Raw genomic sequence first — 12670 nt, forward strand, 5'->3', positions numbered from 1 at the left:
TTAGATGAACTTGTAGCTAGTTGTTTAACATAAGAACATAAGAATAAAGGTAAATGGAGAAGGCCTATTGGCCCATACAAGGCAGCTCCTATTTATAACAACCTAATCCCACTCATATACATGTCCAACCCGCACTTGAAACAATCGAGGGACCCCACCTCCACCACGTTAGCGGCAATTGGTTCCACAAATCAACAACCCTGTTATCGAACAATTATTTACCCAAGTCTTTCCTAAATCTAAACTTATTCAATTTATACCCATTGTTTCGTATTCTGTCTTGTGTTGATACTTTTAATACTCTATTAATATCCCCTTTGTTATATCCATTCATCCACTTGTAAACCTCTATCATGTCACCCCTAACTCTTTGCCTTTCCAGCGAATGTAATTTAAGCTCTGTTAATCTTTCTTCATATGACAGATTTCAAATTTAGAGGATTAACTTCGTCATCCTACACTGGATGCGTTCTAGTGAATCTACAGTATATCCATTCTATAGTATGCCAACCAAAACTGATTGCATATGGTGAAGAACAACCAGGTGTCTTATTACTAACGCTTCGATAAATAAATCCCAATGTCCTATTTGCCATATTACGAGCATTTATGCATTTATTTTTTTGTTTTAAATTCTTACTAATCATAACTCCCAAATCCCTTTTTTAATCTCAACACCATCTAGCTCCAATCTTGTAACTCGTCTCGTAATATCATCATTACCTAGCCTCAAATCTTACATTTGTCAGCATTAAACTGCATCTGCGAATGTTTTGACCATTTCAAAACCCTATTTGGATCATTTTGAAGTGATAGTGAGTCTTTTTTTTTGTGTTTATTACCCTTCCAAATTTTGTATCAGCAAATTTGCAAATATTGCTGCTCAAACCTATAGTTTTCTATAGTTATCAAAGTACTGTATCAGAAATGTTGCAAGTATGACTCTTGGACATTATTTTGAGCGGAATTTATTGTAATTGCACCTATTTGGAGTTTCAAATTCAAATTATATACCGAAAATATTTAAATTAATGAAACTGCAATGGGTGTGATTTTGCCCAAATTGACCCTCATTTTTCAAAATTTAGACTCTTAATTTATTTGATTAACTGTTACTCTTTGCATTCTGCTTGACAGAAAATTGAATATCCTACTTTACCTGTTATTCTACTGATTTAATTTTGTAGGCTATCACTCCATGATCACATTTATCAAATGCCCTTATATAGTCCATGAACACCACATCTGCATTCTGTTTTTCTTCTAATGCCTCAGTGACTTTGTTGTAATAGTCGAGTAGCTGCAAAAGCCATGATCTATCTGCTCTAAATCCATATTGGCCCGAGTTGTGGAGGTCATTGGTCTCCATAAAACTGGAGATCTGTCTCCTGATCACTCCCTCAAATACTTTTATTATGTGGGACATAAGTGCAACTGGTTTATAATTCTTAGCCAATGCTTTGCTCCTTCCCTTGTGTAGAGGAGCTATATCTGCTGATTTAAACATTTCTGGTATATCCCGTGCCCAAGCTCTTCCTCCACACTATACTGAGTGCTTGTGCTACTAGAACTTTGCATTTCTTTATAAATGTTGAATTCTGTAAGTCTGAACCTGGGGCTGAGTGCATGGGCATGTTTCTCTTTCAAAATTTATCTTTAAAAATCTGGAGCATTTGTGTTGATATTAGTTATATTCTCAGGGGTTTGGATATCATACATAAAGAAGCTGTCCAGATTTTCTACTTTAATGCTGTTTATTGGGGTGCTAAACATGTCCTCATATTGCTTTATCAGGATTTCACTAATTTCTTTGTCATCCTCTGTGTATGAACCTTCACTTGTAAGAATAGGTATATAACATTATAACAAACATTTGTTCTGTATTTCAGATTCAAAGTAATGTATGTATACTGCAAGTAAGGAAGTAAGGGATGGGTTTCGATAATTGTACTCCAGTGTAGAGCTTAGAAGCTCGTGATCCATTACACCAAAGTACTTCTAGCACTTAACACTTCTAAATCTTGTTCAAATTATTTTGGTTATATTGTAAACTTCATAACTCCATTTTGACATTTCATGAATTTCTTCCTAATATTTCTGCTGTGGGGGTAAGAATAAAAGTCAACACTCCTAAGAATTGTGAAATATTTATTAAAATAGAAGTAACACATTAGCGACAAAATCTGAAAAGTCAACATTGTTGTGGTTCTAACCACAAATACTGTATAGTGACAACTGTGTCTTCATCTCTAATAAGAAGTCAATAAAATTCTTAGTAGATGTTTGTAAGTTAAATTCATGAAAAATGTCATCACAGAAGGTTGAGGGAAAGCCATCAAAGAATGCAGGTAACACACTGTCCCTCTGGGGTATGGGTGATGCTGACCTCGACGCACCAGCACGCTGTCTCAGTCCCATCCCTAAGCATTGATTGTGACCGAACAATGGGAATGATGCAAGAATGATTAAAAACTGGGGGAGACTGTCCTCTAAATATTGCTAGGTATTTATTATTGTAACCTTCAATACTGGTAATTAGCTCATTAGGAAAGACAGCAAAGTTTGTTTAAATACAACCTGAGAGCAGCACACATGACTCTGGATCTGTCATATATGTACCATGACCAGTAGAGAAACATATATGTAAGAACTCGTTGAACAAAATATATGGATTGTTTAACAGACCTGATCAGCTCAGAAACAGGGACATCATTTAAAATGCAAGTAAGCTGACACATTGTTTTTCAGGTTTGGTCAACATAATACATGTGTTAATATTGTTGTGTCATACTTCATTTCAAGTTTTGAAGGGTCTGTGTATGGTCCTGTATGGCTGAATGTTCATAATCTGTGTATAGTCCTGCATGACTGAACCTCCACTGGTATGTGTATTGTCCTGCATGACTAAACCTCCACTGGTCTGTGTATGGTCCTGCATGACTAAACCTCCACTGGTCTGTGTATGGTCCTGCATGACTAAACCTCCACTGGTCTGTGTATGGTCCTGCATGACTGAACCTCCACTGATCTGTGTATGGTCCTGCATGACTGAACCTCCACTGGTCTGTGTATGGTCCTGCATGACTAAACCTCTACTGGTCTTTGCATGGTCCTGCATGACTGAACCTCCACTGGTCTGTGTATGGTCCTGCATGACTGAACCTCCACTGGTCAATGTATGGTCCTGCATGACTGAACCTCCACTGGTCTGTGTATGATCCTGTGTATATCAGTGGCATATTTTTTCCTGGCCATGCTACCAACTCTCGCAAGAGAAGTTGCAACAATAGACTCTCGAAAATGGCAATATTTAGAGTACACATTGGCACTAGAATTCATCTTGCTCACTCAGCATCACACAAACATATAATAGTTAAAGCTCTCGTGACTAGAATAATGTTATGTACATCTAGATTTCACAACCAACAATACACCACTCAAGTGATTATTCTGTGCATGGATGGACCCAGGATCTATATTTTATAGCTCAATCACACTACAGGCAGCAACCTAATGTTATTTGCAATATAAAAGGCCAATAAGACACTAATGAATAAAATATAAAAGATTAATTGTTTATAATAAGGTTATGTTAGGTTCATCAGCCAATATGGACACATGGGGGGGGTGCTGTGCTATTTGGATACAGTCAAACATAAGACAGCAATGTATCGTGGGAATTATTAAGGCTGCACAGAATGCAAAAAACATGAACATGACCCCATAAACAACACAAAAGCATTTAATTGACATCATGTATAATGTTCACTGCTGCTACACTTTGTAAGCTAACCTGAGAACTTTTATCCTAGTTAACCTAACCTAATTTAATGAGTCCATCCTAATAAAAACATTCAAACTCTTAAATATGTAAGTAGGTGTAATACTGAATTACTGTGACCACATATACTGGTACTATCCTCTCCGTTGATCATACTCTGAATACTGTATGCATCCATCATCATCCTGGTATTGTGCATACATTTACAACTGTATTTTTGCATAGCTTAATCTCCTCTGAAAAATACAATCATTCAAGATACACAATTAGTCCAAGCAATAACCAATGAGGCAGATTTTTAGTACATAATACAGCCCCGCTCCTGTGCCAGCTAAGTCCACTACGGGCTCACCATAGTCTCTGCTACTTAGAACTTTTTGTCCCAAGTAGCTGAATCTAAAACAACAACAACAACAACAAGTTTTTAGTGACCATTGAGGCATGTCTGTTAATGACCAGTGAGGCAGGTCACAGTAGGTGACCATTGAAGTAGGTCATAGTTAGTGACCAGTGAGGCACCCCTCAAGGACCAGTCAGACATGTCTCAGTGATCAGTGAGGCATGTCTCAGTTTATGACATTTGAGACAGGTCTCAGTGAGGTACCAAAGGTGTCTCAATAAGTAACTAGTGAGGCAGGTCACAATGAGTGATCAGTGAGGCAGGTCACAATGAGTGATCAGTGAGGCAGGTATCAGTGACCAGTGAGGCCACAGGAAGTGACCAGTGAAGCAGGTCACAAATAGTCACCAGTGAGGCAATCCTCAGTTAGTGACCAGTGAGGCAGGTCTCGGTGAGTGACTAGTGAAGCAGGTCAAAGTTTATGACCTGTGAAGTGGGGTCTGTGAGGTACCAAAAGTAAATCTTGATGAGTAACCAGTGAGGTAAGTCTCGGTGAATGACCAGTTAGGCAGGTTTCAGTGAGTGACCAGTGAGGCAGGTCTCGGTGAGTGACTACTAGCAGAGGCAGGTTTCAGTGGGTGACCAGTGAAGCAGGTTTTACTGGGTGACCACTGAAGCAGGTCTCATTGGGTGACCATGAGAAAAGTTTGAGGGGTTAATGTATAACATAAAGCATACCTATATAACCAAACATATTGTACCATATTCAGCATATTTTTACATTCTCATAACTTTAGTTGCACAGTATTGTAAATACAGTATGTCACTCTTGTATGCAGTATATCATTCTTGTGTTGTAGACAATACATTATTCTTGTACACAATGCATCACTTTTGTACTCAATGTGTCACTCTTGGTTGAAACAATGTCATTATTGTACACAATGCATCACTCTTGTATACAGTATGTCACTCTTGTTTTGTAATCAGTATGCCACTCTTGTACACAGTACGTCACTCTTGTATTGTAGACAATACATCATTCTGGTATTGTATACAATACGACACTCTTGTATCACCCATGATTGAAACACTAAGAGGCAGATATTTTTCCACTTGTCTTGTATCATATACTCTTTAGTTTAGTTCGTGAGTGAAATCATATACTCTAAAGGCAAACCTGTGGATAAAATACACAAACACTCGTACACTCATCCTTTACAAGTACTGTACAGTAATAAATGTACATGACACATCTCAACAGGGTAAAACAAAATATTTGATCATTTTTTCCAAAGGCTGGGTCCATCCTCAATGCACTAACAGTAAGTCATAGGAACATACCAGATATGAAAACATCATTTGCACACAAAAATATCTTAAAAACAATGTAGTACTAGAAAACTATTGATACAAAAATTGCATTAAGTATAATTTCTTTGGCACAATGATACAGTATATCAAAAGATTTAGTAGTGATCAGTTATATTAAAATACAATGATAAATTAGCCTAACCTACTCGTGCAAAACATTTGAATGTTAGCGTGCAAAAAATCTTTAAAAATATTCACAAAAGGGAGCCTGAGTTATATTTGTTACATTACAGAAGAGTCTTCAGGAAATTTATTACTAACACGACCCGTAATAATGTCGTGTTTACTCTGGAAACTCGCATTTTTGTTGATAGCTGTCATCATCAGTGTGCTTATAGCTGTAGTCTTCTAAAACCTGACAACAGTTTTTATTTAGCAGTTATATTTACTCTCGTAGTTTTTCTTATACTGTACCGTACTAGTCGCCTAACCAATGTTGTGTTTACATTGCTAGGTGATGTCTTGTTTACAGTGGAAACTACCATTATGTTTATGATGGTATAAGTCACTGTGTTTATATTACTAATTGCTACAGTGATTTTATTGGAAATTGTCGTGTTTCGGTTGTTGACTACTGTCATGTTTGCATTGGCAGTTATCGTCTTGTTTGCATGAGATACTTTGAGCTCTGTAATTAATTCATTCACTCATGAACATTGGAAGATATTTTTATGCTCTACCTAGAGTTTGCTAGTGTAGTCTAGTAAACTAGACTTGCATCACATGTTTTCCTCTGATTCTATGTATAGCCACCCTGTGAGGTTATTTGGCCAGCTCATGATCTATATTCTACAATCCTTCATATAGAATGGGTAGCAGCACATAGGTTTGCTGTGTGCATCAAAATTTGTTAGAAAAAAAAGCACTGGCAGCTATTCTCATGTTTACATTGGCAGCTGCCATCGTATTTGCATTAGCAGCTACGGTTGTGTTTATGCTGTTTGCACTGACAGCTACCATCATGATTCCACTGGCAGTTACTGCCGTGCTTGCACTGGAAGCTATCGTCCCCTTTGCACTGGCAGCCACAGTTGTGTTGGTAGTGGCAGCTACTGTCATGTTTGCCTTTGCCACTACTGTCACATTCACAATTGCACTGACAGTTACCAAGTAACCATTATATTTGCACTGGCAGCTACCATTGTGTTTGCACTGGGGGCTACCATGGCATTTGCACTGGAAGCTATTGTCGTATTCATACAGGCTATCATCATATTTGTATTGGCCAATGCCATCATGTTTACATTGGCAACTACCGTCATGTTTGCACTGGAAGCTATCACCGTGTTTGCACTGAAAGCCATCGTCATGTTTGCACTGGCAGCTATCATCCTGCATGCATCATCAATAGCTGTTGTGATGTTGGCACTGGAAGCATGTCTTGTTTATACTAGCACCACCGAATCCTCGTGCTTGCACTAGCAGCTATGGTGTTTTCTATTGGCATTTCTATTGGCAATTATGGTGTTTTCTATTGGCAGCTATAGTGCTGTACATTGGCATTTCTATTGGCAGCTATGGTGTTTTCTATAGGTACAATAGAGTTTTCACTGGCAGCTACCATAGTGTTTACAAGCTATGGAAGCTATCATCGTGTTTACACTGCAAGCTATCACCATGTTTGCACTGGTAGCTATGTCGAATTTGCAATGCCAGCTAAACACTGTGTTTACACTAGCAGTTACTGCTGTATTTGCATTATCAGTTACAGTACTGCCATATTTACATTGGCAGCTATCATCATGTTTGCACTGGAAGTTATCATTGTGTTTGCTCTGGCAGCTACTATCAAGTATACATTGCCAGCTATTGTTGTTTTAAAATAAATAAATGCTATTGTGTTCACATTTAACATTTTTGTCATGTTAACACTGGTATCTGTTATTGTGTTTATACGGTACTGTTATCTGCCATCATTTTTCATTATCATCTGCCATTATTTTCATCTATTGTGTTTATATTGGTAGCAATTGTCGTGTCTTACATTAACAGTTGATATCATGTTTGCATGCAGGATGTTGTCTTGTTTACACATACAGTCACTTGGGTATTGACAGCTTTTTTTATATTTACACTGGAACCTGTCATATTGTTTATGCTGGAATCTGTTGTCATATTAACTGGAATTTGGTATCGTATTTACACTGGGAATTGTTGCCTTCTATTAATTTTACCTCTGTTCTTGAATTCTGGTGTTATAGCCATACTTTAGTAATACTTGTTTACATTGGTAACTGTAAGCATGTTTGCAACAACAGTTGTTGGAACATTTATACTGATAGTTGTACTAGTGTTTACACTGGTAATTTGAGTTTACATTGGTAGATCGTCATAAAGTTAACCCTAGTGGTCGTTATATCTGAGTAGGTAATTGTTTGGTTGTCGTAGTTATTTCACTGGCAGTCATCATGGTTACATTGATAGTTTAGTTTACACTGGTAGTTGTCATTCTATCTTCATTAATAAAGGACATGTTTATATTAGTGGTTCTGAAGTTTACATTTATAATTACAGCATGTACATATTTGTTTACTTTAATATTCATGGTTTCCACTATAAAAGCTGTTGGTATTTGCACTAGTAGGTATTCAAGTGTTGAAATTTGCAGATGTTAGACATGACACAAGCACTTACAGCATGTATAATATTACATTATCTTGATGTTTACTGTTGATCCTATGTTCACTCCATTGCCTGTCCTAGTGTTGTATCCTTGGAAACTGAAGAACTCATTTTTGCTAATGATAAATATCTCAGATGGTTAATGATACCGCTTTGATGCTAACAATCTCGACTACAATTTCAGTTACTAAATAAAATTTTATTTGTTAAAAGGATGGCCACTGCTTGTCGCCTCATAAATTGGCTAAGTGCGTTACACATTTTTTTTTTTTTTGAACACCTGAGAGCCAATGGGGCTGGTTAACACAACAGAGATGGCTCATTAGTTATTACCTTCTGAAACATTATATTGCACTCGTTTTCCAGTTTGGCTCAGAAATGCAAGATCCTATACACTGATATGTTAGTCATCTTTACTGACGTGACTATACATTATGGTATTTATTGCAGTGGGTGAGGGGTGGGACCAGCCCCCAGGCCTACCACACTCTCCAGTGCTCCTCCCTGCTGCATCTGTCCCTGCAACATACAAATTATATGAACATAATTGTGAATAACATGTTTTATATTCTGAAGAGCACCATGATAAACAAGTATAAAGACTTAAACTGTTGAATACATATTCAGCTCACCAAGTTGAGCTGTCCAGCAGTGAGGCAAGCTGGTAGACATCATTGGCTAACAGTACACAACTCAACATATTTCTCATCAACACTTGGTTTCCTGGTTAATCTTCCCTTTAACTCTTACATTCTTTTCCATAAAGTTTTCAACTTATATAATTTACATTTTGTCTAAACCATCTAATAATTCATCATTTTCTATTAACAACTTGATCCCCTACATAACAAGTGAGCCCCCCCTGCATAACAGCTGGGTCTCCTAAATAACAACTTGGCCCTCTATATATTATGAGCATATTGTTATACATATTTTGAGCACTGTTGTTATGAGCATAATTACAGTGCTCACCATGCATAACAACCGAGTCCCTTCTGTTGTTCAGCAGGGACATCAATAATATATCCCCTAATCAATAATATATTGATAATACAGTATTTTGTAAAGTGATACAGTGCTGTTTTTTATAAGGTTGTTAATCATAGACAGTGATTATTTATGAAGACTACTGTATGTTATGTAAGAAGGATTGTGAACCAGTTATTATGAATTGTCATATGAATTTTATTATCATGTAATGAGTTTTATATTTAAGACTAAAAGACTAATACTGTGCAGTACTACAGAATAATGAATAAAAGTCCTGTAACTAATTCTATAATGAGGGTTCGTATAAACTCTGAAACATTATGAACCCAAACTATAAACAGTCTAAATAACATTAATAAGTAATTGACAACCGATGTCTATTACCAAAACGTGATGATACAATTTCAGGGTTCAGACTACATATCTGTATGGAAGAAGTCTAGAGATCAGGGCTTGGGAGCTGAAGGACGACCTATTAAAAACACTATAATTGAACTTGCTGATTAAGGCCCAGGAGCTCACCCCGATGGAAAATAAGGATTGGAGGTGGATGGGCGAGTGTCTAGGGAACTAGGGTGATCCTGAGCTCAGGAGCTTGAGCACGACACAGTGAAAAATATAAAATGTTGAAAAATGATTGCATATTAACAATGCAAAGCAACCATGCAATAATGTAAATCAGTTGTGCCATGTTGCAGATCAATATCATGTAATTCCAACCTACAGAATCCCACACATAACTTTCCAGCTGACATGTCCTAAAAAGCAACTCAATACTTAAGATCTAAAAATGTTGATCTTGTTCATCAACATTCTCTCTTCATCCCCATTCTCCATGTAATCATCATCTCGTTCATTGCTGGCAGCTAGTCCTGAGGGAGGGTGCCCATATTCCCATCTATGGAATGAATTAACTACTAAATATATTACAGTGAACAAAATGTATACTTAAAAAACATGATAAAATCTTGGGAATTATTAAGGAGATAAAATCTTGGGTGATGTCAAAGAATAAGAATTGTGTGTGTGTGTGTGTGTGTGTGTGTGTGTGTGTGTGTGTGTGTGTGTGTGTGTGTGTGTGTGTGTGTGTGTAATTACCTAAGTGTAATTACCTAAGTGTAGTTACAGGATGAGAGCTACGCTCGTGGTGTCCCGTCTTCCCAGCACTCTTTGTCATATAACGCTTTGAAACTACTGACGGTCTTGGCCTCCACCACCTTCTCACTTAACTTGTTCCAACCGTCTACCACTCTATTTGCGAAGGTGAATTTTCTTATATTTCTTCGGCATCTGTGTTTAGCTAGTTTAAATCTATGGCCTCTTGTTCTTGAAGTTCCAGGTCTCAGGAAGTCTTCCCTGTCGATTTTATCAATTCCTGTTACTATTTTGTACGTAGTGATCATATCACCTCTTTTTCTTCTGTCTTCTAGTTTTGGCATATTTAATGCTTCTAACCTCTCCTCGTAGCTCTTGCCCTTCAGTTCTGGGAGCCACTTAGTAGCATGTCTTTGCACCTTTTCCAGTTTGTTGATGTGCTTCTTAAGATATGGGCACCACACAACAGCTGCATATTCTAGCTTTGGCCTAACAAAAGTCATGAACAACTTCTTTAGTATATCGCCATCCATGTATTTAAATGCAATTCTGAAGTTAGAAAGCATTGCATAGGCTCCTTGCACAATATTCTTAATGTGGTCCTCAGGTGATAGTTTTCTATCTAGAACCACTCCTAGATCTCTTTCTTTATCAGAATTCTTTAAAGATTTCTCACATAATATATAGGTTGTGTGGGGTCTATGTTCTCCTATTCCACATTCCATAACATGACATTTATTAACATTAAATTCCATTTGCCAAGTGGTGCTCCATATACTTATTTTGTCCAGGTCTTCTTGAAGGGCATGACAATCATCTAAATTTCTTATCCTTCCTATTATCTTAGCATCATCAGCAAACATGTTCATATAATTCTGTATACCAACTGGTAGATCATTTATGTACACAATAAACATCACTGGTGCAAGAACTGAACCCTGTGGTACTCCACTTGTGACATTTCTCCATTCCGATACATTGCCTCTGATTACTGCCCTCATTTTTCTATCAGTCAGAAAATTTTTCATCCATGATAGAAGCTTACCTGTCACCCCTCCAATATTTTCCAGTTTCCAGAACAACCTCTTATGTGGAACTCTGTCGAAAGCCTTTTTTAGGTCCAGATAGATGCAGTCAACCCAGCCATCTCTTTCCTGTAATATCTCTGTGGCCCGATCATAGAAACTGAGTAAATTCGATACACAGGATCTTCCTGATCGAAAACCATACTGTCTGTCTGATATTATATCATTTCTCTCCAGGTGTTCTACCCATTTAGTTTTGATTAGCTTTTCCAATACTTTCACTATTACACTTGTCAATGATACAGGTCTATAATTGAGGGGGTCTTCCCTGCTGCCACTTTTGTAGATTGGAACTATGTTAGCCTGTTTCCACACGTCTGCTACGATTCCTGTACACAGGGATGCCTGAAAGATCAGGTGAAGTGGAATGCTGAGCTCAGATGCACATTCTCTCAGAACCCATGGTGAAACGCCATCTGGGCCAGCTGCTTTGTTCCTCCCGAGCTCCTTTAGCATATTTTCCACTTCATCTCTAGACACCTCTATCCGCTCTATGTTGTTCTCTGGAATTCTTATTGTGTCTGGTTCTCTGAAGATTTCATTTTGTACAAACACACTTTGGAACTTTTCATTTAATGTTTCACACATTTCCTTTTCATTTTCCGTGAATCTGTTTCCCATTTCCAACCTCTGGATATTATCCTTTACCTGCAATTTGTTGTTTATGAATTTGTAGAATAGGCCCGGTTCTGTTTTACATTTATCTGCTATCCCTTTTTCAAAATTTCTTTCTGCCTCTCTCCTTACTGCTGTATAATTGTTTCTCGCATCTTTGTATCGCTGGTATGTTTGGGGGTTTGGCCTCTTCCTATACTGATTCCATTTTTGTGTCTTTTGGTCTCTTGCCCTCTCACAATTTCTGTCGAACCAATCCTGTTTTCTGGTCCTGCATCTCTGTTTTGGTATAAATTTTTTTGTGCCTTTATCATATATTTCACAAAACTTGCCATACTTGTGTGTGTGTGTGTGTGTGTGTGTAGGCATGTCTTACCTTGTGGGGTTGTGGGGTCTTGCAGGTGTGGGTTGCCACAAGAGGTCATGATGACTGGGCTGGTGTGGCGGTTACAGTGGGCGCGGCTGCTGCAGTACTGACAGTGGCATGGGCATGTATGGACCTCTCATGTGAGCGCAAATGGTGAGCATGGCTAAAGCGCTTGTGGCAGTAGGCACAGCTGTACCGGCGTTCTACCCCACACTCCAAACGCATATGGCGGGAAAGGTTGGAGCGTAAAGTGTAGGTGCGACCACATTTTGGGCAGGAGTGTGTCATGGCATTGCCTGCACTGCTTGCAGCTTCAGCAGCTTCAACAGCACGACCCACACCACGCCCTCGCCCTCCCCAGAGACCCGTTGCCAGCCAGCCCTCACAGAGCAGCAAGCCTG

At 38.2% G+C, this 12670-nt stretch overlaps 1 protein-coding gene across 1 annotated transcript in view; it reads right to left on the minus strand.

The window, feature by feature from the left end:
• Positions 1 to 2128: 2128 nt before the first annotated feature.
• Positions 2129 to 12670, minus strand: part of LOC123759398 (sex determination protein fruitless) — a 91584-nt gene continuing 81042 nt past the window's right edge. The window contains exons 5-6 of the mRNA XM_069335200.1: positions 12279 to 12667; positions 2129 to 8636 (exon numbers count right to left, since the gene is read on the minus strand). Of these exons, the coding sequence (XP_069191301.1) occupies positions 12324 to 12667 (344 nt within the window). The 3' untranslated portion in view covers positions 2129 to 8636; positions 12279 to 12323. The remainder of the gene's footprint in view (positions 8637 to 12278; positions 12668 to 12670) is intronic.

Source organism: Procambarus clarkii, chromosome 32 (genome assembly GCF_040958095.1).
Source record: "Procambarus clarkii isolate CNS0578487 chromosome 32, FALCON_Pclarkii_2.0, whole genome shotgun sequence".
Taxonomy (NCBI): domain Eukaryota; kingdom Metazoa; phylum Arthropoda; class Malacostraca; order Decapoda; family Cambaridae; genus Procambarus; species Procambarus clarkii.